General features: G+C 38.2%; 1 protein-coding gene across 1 annotated transcript in view; it reads left to right on the top strand.

Annotated features, from left to right (window-relative positions):
• STPG2 (sperm tail PG-rich repeat containing 2) overlaps positions 1 to 23,344 on the top strand; it is a 597,092-nt gene that overhangs the window by 230,425 nt on the left and 343,323 nt on the right. The window contains exon 11 of the mRNA XM_043972340.1: positions 13,019 to 13,178. Within this exon, the coding sequence (XP_043828275.1) occupies positions 13,019 to 13,178 (160 nt within the window). The remainder of the gene's footprint in view (positions 1 to 13,018; positions 13,179 to 23,344) is intronic.

Raw genomic sequence — 23,344 nt, 5'->3', positions numbered from 1 at the left:
GCAGTGACACTTCAGTTAGGGTTGTCCTCCTTATTCTGTGGCCCTCATTAGGCCTTTCATTCCCTGATATCTGAAATCCTTTCAGCAGTCTCCTCTTGGGCTTCTTGCCTCTGGTCTTTTGTTATGTTAATCTCTTTTGCCACCTATGCTTGCATGTGGGGATAGGCCCAGACTTTAGTCTGTTATTCCAGATCCTACATCAGCTGTTTCCTCTTTTTAACCAAGTTATTCCCTTCACCTCCTTTGGCCCATCCTCATGACTCTTCAGTTTAGACCTTCTCTCTCTCCCCGCCCCCGTCAGGCATTTGACTGTATTGTTTTTAGTATAGGCCAAGCTTTTTACTACCATCCCTATGCCTTTGCATGTGCTATCACCCCTTCTTGTAAAAGATTTCCTCTTGGGAATTTAAATCCTACATTTTCTCCAAGGCCTTTCTCAACACTGTCTTCATGACCTAACTACTTTATTTCATGACTGCATATACATTGTTTATATGTATATATTGTTAAGGGCTAAAATTTTAGTTAAACTGTCTAAAATATCTAATGAGTGGTCACCAATAAATTATAAACCTTAGGAAGAGTTAGACTTTTAAGCATTTATTAAGGAGAATAAGAATTTGGTAAAGAGAGAGAGAAAGGCCTACATTCATCTATCTATTAAAGGGAGAGAGCATTCCCACCTCCGCTCTCCACCAGAGTCCACACGAAAGAGAGAGTCAGAGCGCCTGGCTCCCCCTTCTTCCTCCTACCAGCTGCCAAAGAAAAGACACATGGTCTTGCCCTCAGAGACAAGAGCTCCTCATGGAGGAGCTTTTTTATAGTAAGTCTCCAGCAGGTGGCATCATTCCAATCGTTACAGTCCCTGCTTTGTTTCTTCAAGAAACGGGGCATTTCCTTGATGAAACAGTCAAAAATAACAGAATATAATAACCAATACTAACTAACAATATGTTAATAACAATATAGAAAAGGGAGAGAGGAAAGTTTTGTCCAGAGGGGCAATTTTTTGTCTTTATGAACTGGTGCTTTGACATTGGTCTTACAAAGGGAGGGCCTCTGCAGAGAGTACATGTTACAGATGGTGTATATTATAACAGAAAGAGAAAAGAAAACAGCAACAACAACAACAACAAAACAAAACTGTTCATTTAAAGTCTCTGAAAGTCTTTTCTCAGACATCCTCTAGGTATAGTCATGGAATAGAAGTCTTTTCAGGGGTTGATGTGTGGATGCTGGTAATCAGCCAGGAAAATTTCCTACAAAATTGAGCTGAACACAACTTTAAAATAGCTTTGCCAATAATCAGATAAAACAATGAAAGTTCTCAAAAACATGTCTAAGGGAATTCAGAATCTTAGTTGTTACACATGAAACATAAAATAAAACAAAAATTGAAACATTCTTTAAAATTAATATTATTATAGTCTCCCCTTGTAGAGGGTTAATTGAGAAGACAATTGCTGCAATATTAATTTCTTTTTTTTTTTTTTTGGGTGAGGCAATTGGGGTTAAGTGACTTGCCCAGGGTCACACAGCTAGTAAGTGTCTGAGGCTGGATTTGAACTCAGGTACTCCTGAATCCAGGGCCGGTGCTTATCCACTGCGCCATCTAGCTGCCCCTGCGATATTAATTTCTAAAAATAATTTTTATATTTGTTTCATCACTTTTTGCATCATCTGTCTAATTATCCTCATGCCATTATAAGAAATTTAAAAATCTAATATAATTGGTCACAGATGTCAAGGCCAAATTCAACACTGTATTTATCATGACACCTGAGATAATTATGGGGGTTATCATAAAAGAACAGAGAAATGATGGGATATGAGCATTCCCACACTTGAGCAATATGTACTGCACATGCAGTGTGCCAGGCTTAAAATAGGTGGATGGAATATATGTCCATGCCACCGAACATATTGGAGGAAACCGAGTCAGACTTAATCAGATGCATGGGATTGAGATATCTATGGCATCAGACATTTAGGAGGGGGCATAGAAGCCAGGTGTAGAATGAGATGGGTGGGATCAAAACTTCCAGTACTGTGGGGAAAAATAAAATAAAATATTAAATCAAGAGAATCTGAGCTCAACATTTGTCAAAAGTCATTCCCTCGGCCATACCTTGACTTCACACATGTCTCCCCTCATGTGACAGTTCAATGTCTGCTCCTCCATGTATTCCTCTTGTGATTGGATGGCATCTTGGCCAACTGGCATCTGATAACTCAAAATAAAGGCAATTAATGTCTTAAATGATAAGTTCCCATACTCCAAGTCTCATATGGATTTAAAAATTGAGGATAATAAATGATTGCAAAAAAATGTGAATGTACCTTGATCAGAATATAATATACAATTATGCAACAATTTCAAATACCTTTTTTTACTAAGTATACATTATTATTGTGAAAAATCAGAACATATTTAAATACAAGTTAAAACACAAAACAATCCTAAAGAAAACTTTTTTTTTAAAAAGAAAACTTTTACAAATGTTCCCCTCTTTTTTTTGAACAAAAATAAAAATAGAAAATCCACAAAAACAAAGCATTAACATGATCTTATCTCCCATTTGTCTGGTTAAACAGACTAAAGTCAAAAATAGGGTAATTAGGGAGTTTAGAAGGTCCATTTGAAAATTTAAAGGTACTTAGCAGTTTAAAGGGATAGGGTAGGGGAAATTTCTTTCCCAATGGGAAGATCAGAAGATGGAGGTTTCAGCTTTCCTCTTTGTGGCTAAAATTCTAGCTAAACTATCTAAAATATCTAATGAGTGGTCACCAATAAATTATAAGCTTTAGCAAGAGTTAGGCTTTTAAGCATTTATTAAGGAGAATAAGCCCCACTCTCCGCCAGAGTCCACATGAAAGAGAGAGAGTCAGAGCACCAGGCTCCCCCTTCTTCCTCCCACCAGCTGCCAAAGAAAAGACACAATGTCTCAGAGACATTCACCTCATCGCAGAGCTTTTCTACAGTAAGTCTCCAGCAGGTGGCGTCATTCCAATCATTCCAATATACTATGATAAAACAAAAATAGAAACATTCTCTAAAACTTAATATTATTATAGTCCCCCCCTTGTGGAGGGTTAATTGAGAAGACAATTGCTGCGATATTAAGTTTTAAAAATAATTTTTATCTTTGTTTCATCACTTTTTGCATGCGCATTAGATCTCTGGACTTCCTGGGCAGGGGAAGCAATGGACTTGGCCATGGGAGGAGTAGAAGGTGGAGTCTGGAGAGGAGGGGAAGGACCAGTGCAATTTGAATCAGAATTGATTTTGAACTCAGTCTTGGGTTCCCCTTCCCCCACTTCCTCCACTGCTAGGGGATTAAAGGCTTCTAGAGGTTGGGTCGTTGCCTCCAGGCATACAAAATTTGAGCAACAATTAGTGTTAGAATTTGGAAAAGCTACAGAAATCAGAGGCTTCTCTGAAAAAGCATGACTGGGAGAGGGGGGGATATTTATATTCCCTTGTGTGAGCACCTTGCTGGCTCTTCTAACAAAAATAAAAATAAAAATAGAAAATCCACAAAAACAAAGCATTAACATGATCTTATCTCCCATTTGTCTGGTTAAACAGACTAAACTCAAAAATAGGGTAATTAGGGAGTTTAAAAGGTCCATTTGAAAATTTAAAGGTACTTAGCAGTTTAAAGGGACAGGGTAGGGGGAATTTCTTTCCCAAGGGGAAGATCAGAAGATGGAGGTTTCAGCTTTCCTCTTCGTGGTCAGCCATCTGTTAAGGGCTAAAATTCTAGCTAAACTATCTAAAATATCTAATGAGTGTTCACCAATAAATTATAAGCTTTAGCAAGAGTTAGGCTTTTAAGCATTTATTAAGGAGAATAAGAATTTGGTAAAGAGAGAGAGAAATGCCTACATTCATCTATCTATTAAAGGGAGAGAACATTCCCAGCTCCACTCTCTGCCAGAGTCCACACGAAAGAGAGAGAGTCAGAGCGCCAGGCTCCCCCTTCTTCCTCCCACCAGCTGCCAAAGAAAAGACACATGGTCTTGCCCTCAGAGACCTTCACCTCATGGCAGAGCTTTTCTACAGTAAGTCTCCAGCAGGTGGCGTCATTCCAATCATTCCAATATACTATAACTACTTCCCTACAGTATTATATATACTTGATATGTAAATGATGAAAGTGATATGTGTTTAGTTACTTTATGTCTCTCTTTATTTAAGTCTGTACTTGTCATCCCACCCTCTCCCACATTCTTTGCAAATAGGGAATGATTCATTCATTGTCTTTGTGCCCCTTGTGCCTGACTCATAGTAGGTAACTACTGAGTGTTTTTTGATTGATTGACTGACATCTTCTCATGGATGACACAAGTGATTTTTTTTTCTTCTGAAATTTGTAGTATACTGTCTTATTCCTAATATTGCTTTATATTTGTTCTTTAGGGCAGCTGGGAGTCACGGTGGTCCTGTTGATACCACTTAACAGAGAACCTGAGTTCAAATCTCACCTCAGACACTTGCTAGCTGTGTGACCCTGGGCAAGTCACTTAACCCCAATTGCCTTAAACATCCAGGGCCATCTCTAGTTGTCCTGATATCCATCTTGCCACTGGACCCAGATGGCTCTGGAAGAGAGAGTGAGGTGGGTGACCCTGTGCAGATCTCCCTCACTTAAATCCAATTCACTCCAAGCCATGACATCACCCTGATGTCAAGGTCCTCTTCAAGAACGAAGGGCAAACAACAGTATTTATTCTTTAGCTATTCAGTATCAAAGTGTCTCATTTCCAGAGCTGGATTGTAACCTTTTTGAGGTTAGAGGCTATTTGTACTTTTCCTGCATATTCCAGTTGTCCTATAAAATGCTCGGTACATTCATGAATGCTTCTCATGTTACCATGGGAGATGGCCTGCTCTGGCCTTGGGGATCCTGCTGGTGGTGTAGTGGAGAGACCCCTGGTGCTGGGCCTGAGTACAAATTTGATCTCAAATACTTATGAGCTGTGTGACCCTGGGCAAGTCACTGAACCACAGCTTGCCTCAGGTTCCCCATTTGTAAAATGGGGGTAATAATAGTACCGACCTCCCAGGGATTGTTTTGAGGATAAAATTAGACAATAAATGTAAAGCACTTCACCTCGTGCCAAGAAAATAGAAAGCACTACATAAATGTCATTGTTATTATTACTGTGCCTTACTTTATAGAATAGTGAGGTTCTTTCTAATGGAATTGTACTCTAGTTATGGTTCTTTTAGCTTTCAGTTTAGAGTAGAAATAGGTTATTGTGAGTCATATGCTTAGTTCCTTTGTAGGTATATCACCACAAAGGAAAGGAAAGCTATTTCAACATGGAGATGGAATCTGTCCCTGATTCTTAGGAAGTGAAGTAGCCCATTTCTCTCCCATCCTGTTTTTTTTTGTCTTGTGGTTCTCACGCTTGAAGAAAGAACTCAGACAGATATATGGTCAGATACAGTTTGACTTACGGAGAAGTTTCTTAAAGCTCACCTGGTCCCTATCAAGTAGTCTTTTTCTTGTTATGTACCTTAGACTCAGTAAGGAGAAGGAAAATTCCAAATGATTTGTTCTGATAATTCACTTAAGAGAGGACCATTATGGCAACCACTAGAGACTATATTAAGATTAATGTTTAATGGTCCTTTGGGGGTTGCCTGTATTTTTAGTCTGTTTCTTTCATTACCATGCTAGCTGAGAGTTCTGACATATAGCTGTAATGATAAGGACTTTAATGTATTGTATAAATAAATTAGCAAATCATTTCTTTGCATTGCTTTTGATCTACTCATTCTCTTTCTAGCTCTTCCCTTAAAGACCTCTTCTTGATTCTTTATCTGGCCTTGGGGATCAATTTAATTAGACTAATAATCATTTAACTTCTCTGTGCCTCACTTTCCTCAGTTGTAAGGGGGGGGTTAGATTTGATTTCTTCTAAAGACCATCCTATCTCTCTAAATCTGTGATCTTGTAATTACTCAAGAAATGTCTGTCTTCCTCCTTCCTTCCTTCCTTCCTTCCTTCTTCCCTCTATGTCAAATCTCAGTCAGGAAAAACAGGAATAATTTTATTTTTGTTTTTTGTTGCCATTAATATATTTACTTTAAAATAAAATTTAAGCTCTTTTCCAAATAACACGTTTAAAATATTTTAAATTGTCAGTAGCAGTGTAGTTCAAAGCTGCATGGTGGAATAAATGGATGCTGGACTGAAAGGAATACCTGGGTTCTAATCCTGCCTGAGACATTTTGGGAAAGGCACTTAGCCTTTATGACCATCAGTTTCTTCATTCTTAAAATCAGTATAGTAATAATAATAATAATAATGCCTTTCTCAGGAGGCTGCTTTGGGAATCAACTGAGATGCTGTATATAAAGTGCTTTGCAAATGTTAGAGCCCTTGGTAAATACTATTTTTATTATGGTTGACAGTACCCATGCTCTTCCAATTATAAAGTTATAACAATGATAATAATCACAACTGACCTTTATATAGAGCAGAATATTTTATATATATCCTCTCACTTGAACCTCATGGTAACCCTGTGAGCTAGCTGTCACAGGTCATATTGCCCCCACTTTACAGATGGTGAAATAGAGACTCAGGGTAAGCAATTTGTCCAAAGTCTCAGAGATGGTCCCTCTCAGAATATGGGTCAGAATTGGGTCCCCTTGGACTCCAGGTCCATGCCTTTTTCTACTACGTGGCACTGCAGTACTTCCCGGTGCACAGACAAGAAAAGCTTCATTGATTTATTTGACTATGTTAAGCTAGAGATTCCTAACGGCTCTGTGAGGGACAGTTTAAAATTGGCAAAAAATGCAAAAGACAGCTTAACTGAAATGACAGAGAAAGTTTGAGATAAGTTTTTAGCATGACATTTTCTCAGTGACATTAATGAATGGAGGCCTTTGTAAGATAACCTACCTTCTCATGTCTAATAATGATATTTGTAAAATAACATAACCAGCTCATAATCAAGTTTCGGTTTCATGTCAGTCTTTAGGTATTTAGTCATTTAAAACACGTTTGCAAAACAAAATGGAAAAAAAAATCTAAACAGGAGATTTCAGAATGTCTGACATTGAGGAGCGTGCTGCTTTTATGTAGGAGACGCTTTTCCCACGGACTGTATATAGTTCATTTATAAATGGAGAGTTATTTGAGACAACAAAAAATTCAAGTGGTGCCTAAATATCTCAGGCATAATTATGTGCCATTTAGATATTGACGTAGATATAAATTATTTTCTCATTTTGGAATATTGTGACTGTTGTTGTTATGTCTGACTCTTTGTGACCCCTGTGGACCAAGGCATGCCAATACTGGCCATAGGGTTTTCTTGGCAAAGATACTGGAGTGGTTTGCCATTTCGTTCTCCAGAGGATTGAGGCAAACAGATATTAAGTGACTTGCCCTGGGGTAGCACAGCAGGTAAGTGTCTGAAGCAGAATTTGAACTCAGGTCTTTCACACTCCAGGCCCAGTGCTCTATCCACTCACTGAGCCATCTAGCTGCCTCCTGCTAACTTGTCAGGATCAGCAATACTTGATTTTTTTTTCTTCAGAAGAGACTCTCTGCCTTCAGTCATCAGGTTTACTAAAAGAACAAGGTTATAGGGGACATTTCCCCCCAAGTGATCCTGCTTTAGTCTGCTGAGCTGCACATTTTCTCATCATACTGTTGTCAAAAGTGGCCACAAAATAAAAGCTAAACTTTTTTTTTTTGGTCAGCAAAGAAAGAGAAAGGCATTTTGCATAAAAACTTCACAGATTTCAACTATTTAGGTCAATAGTTTCAGGGAATTCTATCCTTGTTAATTGTGTTTGCAGGTTCATTTCCACAACACTAGTGAGATATAGAAAAGGTACTGCTCTCATCAGGAACAAAGAGAAATTTGACACGCATCACTTATTCTTTGATAGCACCCACTACATTCAGGATACTGGGTCAAGTTCTGTGGAAGAAACTACAGTGTTCAAGGCTCAGTCTTTTTCTTTCAGGCTCTGGGGCCCTGAGTTATTAGATTATTAGGTAAGACACTGTCAGAATAAGAGGAAAAATGGGTTACTGTGGAACTTAGACATGGAAAAGAGCAAACGCACTGATACAACCTGATAGGCTTTTGTTTCCCGTCTTTTCATTGGCCCATGTGTTATTCAAGTTTTAGACAGCCCATGCTGACTAGATGGCAATAATCTTCCAATATCTTTCTGCAGGTAGTTTTCTCAAGACAAAGTCAGTCTTTTTGATGGATTAATGCCACAAAAGTAAAAAAGGTTTTTTTTCAGAATTCTAATCTAAGTTGCTCAAGATCTACATTATTTTTGGTATACTTTAAAATTTCTGGACAGCTGCAGCCCTCGCCGGCTGACTCAGACCTGGCTGGTACCTCACTTTTAAGATTAGAAGGAAAAATAGTGGTGGCACTTGTAGTCTATATGTGAAGAAAGAAAAAGAAAATAAAAAAGAAGTTTGCCTAACCAGAACAGGAAAAGACCATTCAGAGCAAGGGACGTTTTAAAAGCAAGGACACAACCTTGATTCAGTTGAGCACGTCTCCCTTGTGTCTTGAGTGACCCACCATAACCCACCAGCCCAGTCTCTTGGAGCAGCCAGAGGGAGCTCCTTGTGGCTTTTTTTTTTTTAGGCTACTAGTAACCTAAGCTTTTAATCTCCTAATAGTTGTGATACTTTTTGAGGCTAAGAACTAGTTCAGCCCCCATGGTAGAGAACTTGGATAGATATTCCCTCAACCAAATGCCGCTCCTTAATGGCAACCTTCAAAAAATTTCTGAGGACCATCCACCACTTAGATGGTTGGGCTGTTATTGGCCACTCTAATCTTAGGGATTCAAGAAGCCTGGTATCGGCAGCACTAGAAAAGAAAACTTAGACCATAAAGAAAGGGAGAAAATAGTAAAACAATTGCTAAGATGTCTTCCTGAAGGAATGAGGGAAAAAGGCCAGAAATTTCAGGCCTTGCCTCTCCCCTCATTCCTGGAAGGGTGGACTTCTATATTTAAATTATCTAGTACATGTGGTGGGTGATGTCAGATGTTCATAGATCTCCTAATAAAAGAGATACCTTGAGCAAGAGCAGCACCAGGAATATCAGAGCTATAGGCCCAAACCTGGATCCCTTAATATATCTATACACACATATACATGTATAACACACACACACACACACACACACACATTAGTTTGCTTCTGTCCATATGCACACTGGGTAGCTGGGAGGTACAGGCCTGGAGTCAGGAGGACTCATCATCATGAATTCTGACCCCAGACATTTACTAGCTGTATGACCCTAGGCAAGCCACTTAACCCTTTTGCCTCAGTTTCCTCATATGTAAAATGAGCTGGAGAAGGAAATGGCAAACTGCTTCAGTATCTTTGAAGAAAATTTCAAATGAATTACAGAGTCAAACATGACTGAAACAATTGAACAACAATAATTGCACGCTAATTTTTGACCAGTGAATTTGATGAACATATGACTTCTACTTTTGTTTCTTTGAAGTTATTACCATCTATAATAATTTTTCAATATGAGGTTATTTTGTTGATTTATTGTCTTGGATATCAAAATAAATAAGCTACATTCTACAACTCCTACAGTGAATGTCCATCTTGGAGTCAATGGGAGCAACTGCTATCATTGAATGCAAATTAGTTCCCTTTGTTGTAAAATATTTATTTTTTTCTTGGACTTTTCCCCAATACTTTAGGCTTTAATGCTCATTCTTTGATATTAAAATTACTTCTTGTTGAAATAATAATGTCCCAAAAGATTAGGTCTTTTTGAAAAACAGAAATAAATGGATTCTAATAGCGCCTAATATTTTTGGTGAAATATCTTTTTAACATAAATTTGCAGAAAATATAAACATTTCTATATGAAGTATATACAAAGAATAAAATCTAAATAAAACATTTAAAAGATTTTCATTGAGGTTATGATCCTTTAAAGGATTAAATTATACATGACTGTAATGTATATGGTATTTGATATTTAGTTGAGAATTATTGTGGTAATTATTAATATCCATGTTGGTCTGATGTTGATTAAAATTTTAATACAAAAGTAGGGCATTAAGGAGTTATAACAGATAGAAGGGTAAGCTTTTTAGCTTAATTGGAAACTATTAAACATGAAATAAATGGATTCATTTCACAGAATAAATAAAATATGTTCACAAACTCGTGAAGCAGGAATAGATGTATTAAAAATTGCTGGTTTGGACAATCACAGCTCATATTCATATACATGTATAACTGAATATCCTTATGACATTAACAATAAATGGAAAATGGAAATGAGTGTTTTTACAGAGGTTGGAATATAGTGGGACAATCTTGATAGGACATAGGATCATATTCCTTCTTTTACTCTGTTCTGGTTGTAGTTTTATGGGCAAAGCATATAGTAAATAAGCTGACACATAAATTAAATTCCTAATCTTGTATGCTCTGAAGGAAAATTTGTTCTTTCTTTAAAGAATTTATAAAGTAAAAATCTGTTAAACCTTTTCAGAATTCCTATAAGTGATTGTAGTCCCATGGGAACCCTTTGCTTGTAATAGGGCCCCATGATCATTGATTGTAAGAATGGATACACATAAAGTACGCAAGATAAGGAATGCATATAAGCAAAAGACATGCAGAGAGGGAGACAGATGTGCTCAGGGTGTATGTGTAGAGAGGCAGCTCATGCCTCTGACACTGCAGGGCCTCTGATGGTATCTGGTGATGCCATCATGCTACTGTCTCTGAGCCTGGTCCTTCCCATGGCACTTCTTCACGTAGTCAACAAACATTAGCATGTGATTAGCACATTAGCATGTGATTAGCATGTATTATGCATGGCTCTAAGTGCTGGGGATCCAAGGGAAGGCAAAAACACTTCCTGCCCTCATGAATATCACTTTCTAATACAAGTAACTGGTAGATAGAAGAAATATGCCAAGAAGACCAAAGGTTCTAGCAGCTCAGGGCCAGGTTATCATGATGTGTTATCTCTAACAGGAATTTATATTCAATTCTGGAAGTAATAGGGAGCCACTGGAGCTCATGGAGCAGCTGTTCAGATGTACACTAGAAAGATTCCCTTGACAGTGAGGGGAGAAGAGATTGGGGTGGGGAGATCAGTTCAGAAGACTCTTGCACTAGTCTAGTTGAAAGGTAATGAAGGTCTGGTCTGAGCTAGGATTGTGGCTATGTGTGGAGAGAAGGGAATATATATGAGAGATGCGAAGACAGAAATCACAAAATGTGGCATCATATGTGATGTATGAGGTGCATGAGAGTGAGGACTCAAGGATGGCATTGAGTTTGTGAAAGTGACACCTGCCTGACTGGCAAGATGGTAGAATCTTTGACAGTCATAAGAATGTTGGAATGAAGAGAGTTTGGGGGGAATGAAAATGAGTTCTTGGTGCAGAGTGAAGTGTGAGAAAAGCAACTTTCAAAGACTTTAGAACTCTGATTGCTGTGATGATCACCTGTGAGTCTAAAAGAATGAAGATGAAATGTACTGCTCCCCTTTTGGCAGAGAGGGGATGAGCTTAAAATGCTGAGATATACATTTCCAGACAGGGCTAATATGGGGCTTTATTTTTGCTGGACCAAATTAGCTGTGTATTGAGAGCTTTATTTCCTCAAAGTTGGGACAGTGGGGTAGACAGACTAATTTAAAATATTTATTGAAAAGAAAGATAATGAGTTCTGTTTTTGATCTGTTGAATTTGAGATGCCCACAGAATGTTCAGTTCCAGATGTTCAAGTAGCTGCTGGTGACGTGTGACTGTCCCTCAGTAGAGAGACTAGAACTGGATATACAGACCCAAGAATCATCTGCATACAGATGATCATTGAACCCCTGGGAGCTCGGGAGATCACAAGTGGACCTGAGACAGAGACTTCAGGATATCTCAGCTGTCTACCCTGGTGGGGCAACCCGTCTTGGGGAAGGAAACGCTGATTTTAAACCTCCGCTGCCTTGCGGCTATACCCATATATGGGAAAGGCTTCAGGAGTTAACTCCGAGGAAAAATCAGGAATCGAGTCCCTTAGGCAGTTGGATGTTGGACAACACAAGCCTCTGGCAACTTCTGCCAGCGGCACTGGTGCCAAACTGTATTGGCTCTGCCTCTCCTCTGGATCCACCAATGTTGCAGAGAGGGAAAACCTGCTACATGGGCAACTGCTTGTTTTCCAATTGATTCACCCAGGCCAGCGCCCTGGAGAGGACACTCCAGCTACTCCTCATGGGGTAGATACAACACGGGATGCGGCAGTTCCCGGTTATAAGTCACTCAGGAGCTGCGGCTCCCCTATCGGACTGCACAGCCACACTGTGGCCTGTGGCTCTTCAAGGTGCTGATCCATGGTTGTCCGTGACTGATGGAGGCCTGCTACTACTACTGCTACCCTGGTGGATGTGTTTCTACTATATTCCTATTGTGTGTTTTTGGTCTCTACTGCTCACTGCCTCTCACCTTGTGATAGATTGCTCTCTGCTGGGCATGTTGGTTACTACTCATCTCATAAGCTTTGCTGATCAGTGGCACTTGGTTCTAGCTTCTGGGATTCATCTTTTTAGCTAGCTTTCTCAGCCCCAGTCTACTGAACTGTGGTGACTAGAGGCGTCTTCCTGATGTGTTCAGACTGACAACTCTTTAATGCAGTCACTAGAGTGTCACAGTGTCCCAAGTAACAGCTAAGATTAAGTCTTTTCTTCTCAATTAATTTGTCTGAGGCAGAGATCCAAGTCTTTTATCCCAGATAACCACCTGATTTAGGGTCAGAAATTCCCCCAAATCCTCTTTGACTCAGCATGAATATAAATTTGAACCAGAACAAAAGGTAAGCAGAGAATAAGAGGTTTGTTCTCTACCTCACTAATCTTCTTTCTTATCTTTATCACATTTATCTGTGAATATCAGATCCTGTAGCTAGTGAAAAACCTTGTTAGATGTTACAAAACACTTATGTATCATTACCAATTCATTTTTCAGGATGTTCCACCACCAGGCCACTATGATGTTCAAAAATCATTTGAGAAATCATATGGCAAACCTAAATACATGCCGCCTCGCACTTGCATGGCCAGAAAGAAGCATAACTCTTTCCTTAGTTCAGCTCCTAGGAGTTTAGAGATAAAGAAAGATGGGCCAGGTAAGATCATTACATATCTTTTAAAATTAAACTATAATTGGAAGTGCTATAAATGATTCTTATCTTTCTCTCCTTTCTCTTCACCTATTTTCATAAGTTGATTATTCAAGTAATTAGCTTTCTTTTTCTTTTTAAATTTTTATATTTTTCTAATGACATGTAAAAACATTTTTAATATTCATTTAAAAATTAGTTCCAAATTATTTCCCTCTTTTCTTTCCTTCCCTTCTCTTTGAGAAGGCAAGCAATTTAATATAGATTATACATCTCTGATCATGTAAAACATTCCTACATTAGCAATGTTACAAAAGAAAACAGACCAAAAAACCCCCAAAATAAAATTTAAAAAGTATGCTTCAATCTGCATTCAGACTCCATCAGTTCTTTTTTCTGCGGATGGGTGGTTTTTTCATCCTAAGCCCTTTGAGAATTATTTTAGATCATTGTATAGCTAAGAACAGCTAAGTCATTCAGAATTGGTCATTGTATAATATTGCCGTTACTGTGTACAATGTTCTCCTGGTTCTGCTTACTTCACTTTGTATCAGTATAAGTCTTTCCAGGTTTTTCGGAAACTATCTTGCTCATCCTATGATTAATTACTATTAATTAACTTTATACCATTCTTTGCAAATGTAAAAGAATATACATGTTTTCTTTGGTACATTACACTGATATAGCTATCAACAGGAAGTGTGTCAGGGTTTTTTAGATAGATAAAAATTACTTATTCAGAAGACTTGATCCCAGATTTTGAAATTATTATTTAGACCTAAAAGGACGAATTTGCCTGAGGATCTTTTGTCTTTTTTATGTCAGGAGAGGAAAATACAACTGCCAAAGCTAACAGAGAAAAATGTGTAGTTTAATTCAATTTTTAAGCCCTACATCGTTATTGTAATTACATTGAAGTATTGAAATTAAAGTCAAGGGGTTTTGTTCTTAGAATTGGGGGAAATAAATTGGTTCAATGGCAAAGATTTGGATTTATTTACAAGTTTACCTATTATTAATTGTAGCATCTAAATCAAAGTCTTCCATAGTTCTTATGCCAGCCTCATAAGGATATTTTTTTTTCTGGGATTTTTTTTCAAGGTATGGATGAGTGATCTTGAATCTGCCACTTATGACTTCTATAACCTTGAGAAAAATGGCTTAACTTCTCTGGGCCCCAGGCTACTCATCTGTATAATGATCTTAGGACTCTCTAGAAAAAGAGATGTGCTTCTTAGATAAAAGTTTAGGAAATAATTTTAAATGAGCTTTAAAAGAAAATCAAATTATCCCAAAGAGTGATAATGGTCTCATAATCATTGTGCCTTTGTCATAAAGAGGAACCCCAGAACATCTCCACATCCTCAACACTACCAAATGGCATTGCAATTCAATTTAGTTAAGACTTCAAAAGGAAAACATGCTAAGTAAGAATGGTGGCTTTACAAAGTGATCTATTCTTGTGTTGATTCTGCACAGCTAAATCATTATTCTAGGTCCTTCATGAGATTCTAAAGAAAAGGAATGGGGACAGCTAGGTGGCACAGTGTATAGAGCACCGGCCCTGGAGTCAGGAGGACCTGAGTTCAAATCCGGCCTCAGACACTTAACACCTACTAGCTGTGTGACCCTGGGCAAATCACTTAACCCCAATTGCCTCACTTAAAAAAAAAAGGAATGAAATAGAAACTCAGTTTTAAATTAAATGCACATGTACATGTCTACACCCTGCCATGAAATTTAGACTACCTACAAAGACACTGAGCTGTATGTAGGGCTTTGCCAGGATGCTGGTCTGGAACTGCTGGCTTGCCTTTGGGATTGCGCAGAGGCGGGGGCCTCACAGGTGGCCTCCTGCTGGATCTCCCCTTCCACCCCATCCAGCCAGACCTTTCCTGCTGTTCTGCTAAGTTGCTTCCACTCTCCTGGCTGGGAGGTATTTTTCAAGGTTGTTTGGAAGGGAATTTGGGAAGGCTTCAGGGAGTTCTTTCTTCATTCTCCCATCCTGGCACCAGACGTGGCAGCTATTTATTTATACAAAAAGTGACCCAGATGATTCAGCAGAAAACTGACTCCATATCTGCCAAGAGATTTTTCATCAACGTATCATGTAATCTTAGGCAAGTAACCTAACAGCTCTGTTTATCAATATTCTGTTTGCAAATTTTGAATTATATTTGCTACATTCTTAATCTCTCATGGGGGTTGTGAAGATTGATGAGACAATTGTGCTAAATTATTTTTAGAACCTCTGAAACTGGGCAGAATTATACAGTCTAGGGACAGAGCCAAGGTGGTGGAGGACTTGTTTGAGCTCTCCCCAAGACCCCTCCAAATGCCTTCAAACAATGCCATAAGACAATTCCTGGGGCAACAGAACCCACAAAAGACAGGGTGAAATAAATTTCCAGCCAGAGACAACTTAGGTCAGCAAGAAAGGTCTGTTTTACTGGGGTGAGAATGGAGCACAGCCCAGTGCAGACCCAGCCCCAGAGCAGACCCAGTCCCAGTCCCAGCACACCAGGAACAGGCCTTGGGAGCCTCTGAATCAGCAGTGACAGCAACTTCTTCTGGAACTCAGCGCACAGATGGTAAGGGGGTCCAACAATTGGACAGAAGATTACAGGGATCTCTTTGCTAACACTGAGGTAGGACTCTGCTTTAACCATACTTGGATCCTGGTCACAGTCTTGGGTGGTGGTCCCAGGCAGGGGAGGAGCACAAGCTCACAAGAGCTTGCAGCCACAGTAGAACAAGATTCTATTCATAGTTCCAGGGCAGAAAAGCAGGCCTGTGGTTGCTTGCAGACCAGAGTACAGGCCAGGAAAATGGTAAACATACTTCTCCTTAAATCATACCATCATGGAAGAACTAAAAATTTCTAAATACCTAGAAGTACCTCTGAAAACAGCTGCACAAACCACTAGAAGCTTGGGACTATGCACCCTCCACACTGGAAGCAGTGCCTCACTTTAACAAAGAGTTAAAAGTCAAGAAATAGGCTGGGAAAATGAGCAAACAGGAAAAAAATGCTGACCACAGAAAGTTTCTGTAGTGACAAGGAAGATCAAAATACACCCTCAGAAGATAACAAAGTCAAAGCTCCTATATCCAAAGCTTCCAAGAAAAATATGAATTGGTCTCAGGCCATAGAAGGGCTCAAAAAGGACTTTGAAAATAAAGTAAGAGAAGAAGAGGAAAAAATGGAAAAAGAAATGAGAGTCATGCAAGAAAATCATGAAAAAAAAGCCTACAGCTTGGTAAAGGAGACACAGAAATATATTGAAGAAAATAATACCTCGAAAAACAGACTAGGCCAAATAGTAAAAAAGGTACAAAAGGCCAATGAGGAAAAGTATGCCTTGAAAAGCTGAATTGGCCAAATGGAAATGGAGCTACAAAAGCTCTCTGAAATTAAAAACTAGGATTGAGCAAATGAAAGCTAATGACTTTATGAGAAATCAAGAAACAATAAAGCAAATCGTAAAGCATGAAAAAAATAGAAGGCAATGTGAAATATCTCATTGGAAAAACAACTGACTTGGAAAATAAGTCCAGGAGAGATAATTTGAAAATTATTGGATTATCTGAAAGCTACAATCAAAAAAAGACCCTGGACATCACCTTCCAAGAAATTGTCAGGGAAAATTGCCCTGATATTCTAGAAACAGAAGGTAAAATAGAAATTGAAAGAATCCACCAATCACCTCCTGAAAGAGATCCCATAATGAAAACCTCCAGGAATATTATAGCCAAGTTCCGGAGCTCCCAGGTCAAGGAAAAAAATATTGCAAGCAGCCAGAAAGAAACAATTCAGGTATTGTGGAGCCACAGTCAGGATAACACAAGATTTAGCCATTTCTACATTAAAGCATTGGAGGACTTGAAATATGATATTCTGGAGGGCAAAGGAACTGGGATTACAACCAAGAATCACCTATCCAGCAAAAGTTAGTATAATCCTTCAGGGAGAAAAGTGGGCATTCAGTAAAAGAGAGGACTTTCAGGCATTCTTGATGAAAAGACCTGAGCTGAATAGAAAATATAAGACTCAAGAGAAGCATAAAAAGGTAAACAGGAAAAGAAACCATAAGGGATAATAAAAGCTTAAACTGTTTACATTCCTACAAGGAAAAATGATACTTGTAACTCATAAGAACTTTCTCATTATTAGGGCAGGTAGATGGAGTATATTTAGGCAGAGGGAACAGGTGGGAGTTGAATATGAAGGGATGATATTTTTTTTGGATGGTATCTTTTAAAAATAAAATTAAAGGATGAGAGAGGAATGCACTGGGAGAGAGAGAAAGGAAGAGGTGGAATGGGGTAAAGTATGTTACATAAAGGAAGCAAAAAAATCCCTTATACAGTGGAGGGGAAGATGGGGGAGGTACTGGGGAGTGAGTGAATCTTACTCTCATCAGAATTGGCTCAGAGGGATTAACATACACACTTATGTTAAGGGCTAAAATTCTAGCTAAACTGTCTAAAATATCTAATGAGTGGTCGCCAATAAATTATAAGCTTTAGCAAGAGTTAGACTTTTAAGCATTTATTAAGGAGAATAAGAATTTGGTAAAGAGAAAGGCCTAGATTCCTATCTATTAAAGGGAGAGCACATTTCTAGCTCCGCTATCCACCGGAGCCCAGAGGAAAGAGCCCGAGACTGAGCGCCAGTCTCTTCCTTCCTCCTCCCACTAGCCCGCGTCACTTCCTGACGCCAAAGAAAAGACTCCTGGTCTTGCCCTCAAAGACCTTCGCTTCATGGGCAGAACTCTTCTACAGTAAGTCTCCAGCAGGTGGCGTCATTCCAATTGTTACAGTCCCCCCTGTTGTTCCTCAAGAAACAAAATGTTTCCTTGACGGAACAGTAAAAACAATATAATAACTATTGCTAACTAATAATATGTGAACAACAATATAGAAAAGGAAGAGAGGAAAGTTTTGTCCAGAGGGGTGATTTTTTTTTTGTCCTCATGAACCGACGCTTTGACATTAGTCTTGCAAAGGGAGGGCCTCTGCAGAGAATACATGTTACAGATGGTGTATATTATAACAGAAAGAGAAAAAAACAACAAAAACAACAAATCAAAACTGTTCATTTAAAGTCTCTGAAAGTCTTTTCTCAGATGTCCTCTAGGTGTAATCGTGGAATGGAAGTCTTTTCAGGGGTTGATGTGTGGATGCTGGTAATCAGCCAGGAAAATTTCCTACAAAATTGAGCTTAACACAACTTTAAAATAGCTTTATCAATAATCAAATCAAACAATGAAAGTTCTCAAAAACATGTCTAAGGGAATTCAGAATCTTAGTTGTTACACATGAAACATATAATAAAACAAAAATTGAAACATTCTTTAAAATTATAATATTACTATAGCTACAATATTAATTTTTAAAAATAATTTTTATCTTTGTTTCATCACTTTTTACATCATCTGCCTAATTATCCTCATGCCATTATGAGAAATTAAAAAATCTAATATAATTGGTAACAGATGTCAAGGCCAAATTTAACACTGTTATTTATCATGACACCTGAGATAATTATGGGGGTTACCATGAAAGAACAGAGAAATGATGAGATATGAGCATTCCCACACTTGAGCAATATATACTGCCCATGCAGTATGCCAGGCTTAAAATAGGTGGATGGAATACATGTCCATGCCACCGAACATATTGGAGGAAACTGAGTCAGACTTAATCAGATGCATGGTGTAACGATTGGAATGATGCCACCTGCTGGAGACTTACTGTAGAAGAGTTTCACACATGAAGCGAAGGTCTTTGAGGGCAAGACCAGGAGTCTTTTCTTTGGTGTCAGGAAGTGACGTGGGCTAGTGGGAGGAGGAAGGAAGAGACTGGCGCTGAGGCTCTCTCTCTTTCTGGAGGACGCTGGTGGAGAGGGGAGCGAGAAATGTGCTCTCCCTTTAATAGATAGGAATCTAGGCCTTTCTCTCTCTCTTTATCAAATTCTTATTCTCCTTAATAAACGCTTAAAAGTCTAACTCTTGCTAAAGCTTATAATTTATTGGCGACCACTCACTAGATATTTTAGACAGACTAGCTAGAATTTTAGCCCTTAACAATGGGATTGAGATGTCCATGGCATCAGGCATATAGGAGGGAGCATAGAAGCCAGGTGTAGAAGTGAGATGGGTGGGATCAAAACTTCCAGCCATCTGTACAGTATTGCGAGGAAAAAGAAAATAAAATATTAAACCAAGAGAATCCAACCTCAACATTTGTCAAAAGCCATTCCCTCGGCCATACCTCTTGTGATTGGATGGCATCTTGGCCAACTGGCATCTGATAACTCAGAATAAAGGCAATTAATATCTTAAATGATAAGTTCCCATAATCCAAGTCTCATATGGATTTAAAAATTGAGGATAATAAATGATTGCAAAAAATGTGAATACATCTTGACTCAGAACACAATATATAATTATGCAACAATTTCAAATAATACCCCTTTTTTTTACTTAGTATACTAGTACTTTTGTGAAAAATCAGAACATATTTAAATACAAGTTAAAGCACAACAGAATCTCAAAGAAAACTTTTTTTAAAAAAAGAAAACTTTTACAAATGTTCCCCTCTTTTTTTTTTTTTTGGAATATGCTTATCAAAAATAATACTTCTAGAATCAATTTACACTTGCCATGGCAAACAATTTGCCAGGGAAATGCTTTAAAGAGTTTGATCAAATAATCAGTTGAGAAAAAATAACAAAAACAAACAACTCAGAATATGGGAGCACAATACTCCTAGAATTAACATTGTATTATGAAATCAAAACCATCTCTCAATTTTTTAAAATTAGATAAATGAATAGAAGAAAATACACATGGAACAATAAAAGACAGTGAAATTCAAACTAAGGAAATCTAAATGAGCATGAACTTAATATTAATAAGACTATTATAAAATATAAACTTGATCACATGACTATAAAAAGCTTTTACAAATATTCTCATTTTAGAAACTAAGTATAAGACACAATCTCAAAAGCATGAAAATCTCTATGAAAATAAACCCGTACCATTAATTTCAAAATGTATATGTAATAGCATAGAAATCCTATGTAACCTCTGAACTGACATTAATACTCTGAGTGAATTCAGAACACTTTTGATTCCGATATCTAAAATCCCCAATACTCATATCAATACCTTGCTGCTTACTTCTATATTTCTGTAAAATATATACCCTTCCATGGCAAAAGAAGCAGAGTCTTGAACTATGTTGATGATTGTCAGTCTTATTCAGCTTAAGTTTTTCTTCTTTAACCCCTCTATATTGTCTGTCAGTCTTTTCACCATACAAATGCTTTATAAGATTACTAATTAAAGACAAAAGCAGGTTAGCAAAATTATGAACAAAACGAGCATATCTGGAATTTAAAGGGTTTTCTAAGGTTGTCTCAGAAGCACAGCCAGGCTGGGGAAGGGCTGAGCCTGAAGCTGCACATGTAGTTACAGAAAGTTGAGCATGCGCATCAGATCTCTGGACTTCCCAGGCAGGGGAAGCAATGGGCTTGGCCATGGGGGGAGTAGAGGGTGGAGTCTGGAGAGGAGGGGAGGGGCCAGCGCAATTTGAATCAGACTTGATTTTGAACTCAGGCCTGGATTCCTCTTCCCCCACTTTGCCTCCAGGTGCTAGGGGATTAAAAGCTTCCAGAGGGTGGGTCATTGCCTCCAGGCATGCAAAATTAGAGCAACAATTAGTGTTAGAACTGGGAAAAGCTGCAGGAATCTCTTCAGGTTTCTCTAAAAAAGCATGGTTGGGAGAGGGGGGGGGGGGTATTTATATGACCTTGTGTAAGTACCTTGCTGGCTCCTCCAACAAAAATAAAAAGAAAAATAGAAAATCCATAAAAACAAAGCATTAACATGATCTTATCTCCCATTTGTCTGGTTAAACAGACTAAAATCAAAAATAGGGTAATTAGGGAGTTTAAAAGGTCCATTCGAAAAAATTTAAAGGGAAAACACAGCCAGTACGCCAGTACTTAGCAGTTAAAGGGAGAGGGTAGGGGAAATTTCTTACCCAACCAGAAGATCAGAAGACTGAGGTTTAGCTTTCCTCTTCGTGGTCAGCCATCTGTTAAGGGCTAAAATTCTAGCTAAACTGTCTAAAATATCTAATGAGTGGTCGCCAATAAATTATAAGCTTTAGCAAGAGTTAGACTTTTAAGCATTTATTAAGGAGAATAAGAATTTAGTAAAGAGAGAGAAAGGCCTAGATTCCTATCTATTAAAGGGAGAGCACATTTCTAGCTCCGCTCTCCACCGGAGTCCAGAGGAAAGAGCCCGAGACTGAGCGCCAGTCTCTTCCTTCCTCCTCCCACTAGCCCACGTCACTTCCTGACGCCAAAGAAAAGACTCCTGGTCTTGCCCTTAAAGACCTTCGCTTCATGGGCAGAACTCTTCTACAGTAAGTCTCCAGCAGGTGGCGTCATTCCAATTGTTACACTTAATTGGGTGGAGTAATCTACTTTACCTTGCAGGACAGTAGGAGGGGAAGGGAATAAGGAGGAGAGGTGATGGAAGGTAGGGCAGATTGGGGGAGGGGGGCAGTCAGAAGCAAAATACCTTTGAGGAGGGAAAGGGTGAAGGGAGATAGAGAATAGTGTAAATGGCATGGGGAGGAAATAGGATGGAGGGTCATACAGTTAGCAATAGTAACTGTAAAATGATGAGCAGTATGCTCAAAAAAACCTGGAAGGACTTACATGAGCTGATGCAAAGTGAGATGTACCATATACGAAGTAGCAACAATATTGTAAGATGATCGGCTGTGAATGACTGGCTATTCTCAGCAATGCAGTGATCCAAGACAACTCTGAAGGACTTATAAAAATGCAATCCATCTCCAGAGAAAGAACTGATGGTGGCTGAATACAGATTGAAGCATGTTTTTTAAAGTTTATTTTTCTTGAGTTTTTTTGTCTGTTTTCTTTTATAACCTGACTAATATGGAAATGTTTTGCATGACTACACATGTTTAACTTATATTGAATTGCTTGCGTTTTTAAGGGGGATGTGGGGAGGGAGGAAGAGAATTTGGAACACAAAGTTTTTAAAATGGATATTAAAATTGTTTTTACATGTAATTGGAGGAAAATAAAATCCTAAATAAATAAAAAAGAATTATACAGTCTTGCTGTAATCTGAAATATGACATAAATTAAATATTATACTAATATTTGGGAAAATATACCCATTTGGGAAAATTCTGAGAGGGGAAAGAAATGAAAGTTAAAAGATTAGTGATTTTTCATTTGAATTTATAGAGATTTTTACAAGGTTAGATGTGAATTGGGTTGTAATATCTCATTTTTCCAAAAGAAATAATTAAATAATTTTTTCCTTACATTTTACATATTGGTTACTCAGAGCAGTTGTAGAGTAGTGAACATACTATAGGAAAGTGGATATTTATAATATATTGATTAATATCAGCACTCTATTCTATTTGTCATTCTGATTCTTGAAGTGAATAAGATCATATGCATTAATCAACAATGTAACTTATTTAATTCCCTTATGTTCTTAACTGATGCTATGATATATAATGTTTTATTTCTTCTGGGTTGTATATAAATATCTTCATTTGCTAATATAACTATTTCACTCATTTAAAAAACTTCCAAATTTCTCTTTGTAAGGGGCTAAAATTTTAGCTATACTGTCTAAAATATCTAATGAGTGGTTGCCAATAAATTAAAAGCTTTAGCGAGAATTTAGACTTTTAAACATTTATTAAGGAGAATAAGAATTTGGTAAAGAGAGAGAGAAAGGCTTAGATTCATCTATCTGTCTTGGGGAGCTACGGTTCTCCTGCTCCATTCTCCACGAGAGTCCTGGCGAAAGAGAGAGTGAGAGCACCAGCTTTGCCCCTTCTTCCTCCCACAAACAAACGCCACTTCCTGACGCCAAAGAAAAGCCACATGGCCTTGCCCTCAGAGGCCTTCTCCTCATGGAGGAGCTTTGCTAAAGTAAGTTTCCAGCAGGTGGTGTCATTCCAATCGTTACATCTTTTTTTAAATTAAAAAAAATTTCAATTTATTTTGTGGAGGAGTGGGGGTTAAGTGACTTGCCCAGAATCACACAGTAAGTGGTAAGTATCTGAGCCTGGATTTGAGCTGAGGTCTTTCTGAATCC

Source organism: Dromiciops gliroides, chromosome 6 (genome assembly GCF_019393635.1).
Source record: "Dromiciops gliroides isolate mDroGli1 chromosome 6, mDroGli1.pri, whole genome shotgun sequence".
Taxonomy (NCBI): domain Eukaryota; kingdom Metazoa; phylum Chordata; class Mammalia; order Microbiotheria; family Microbiotheriidae; genus Dromiciops; species Dromiciops gliroides.
Note: the sequence above shows the minus strand (reverse complement) of the source record. Positions and strands in the feature narration are given on the sequence as shown.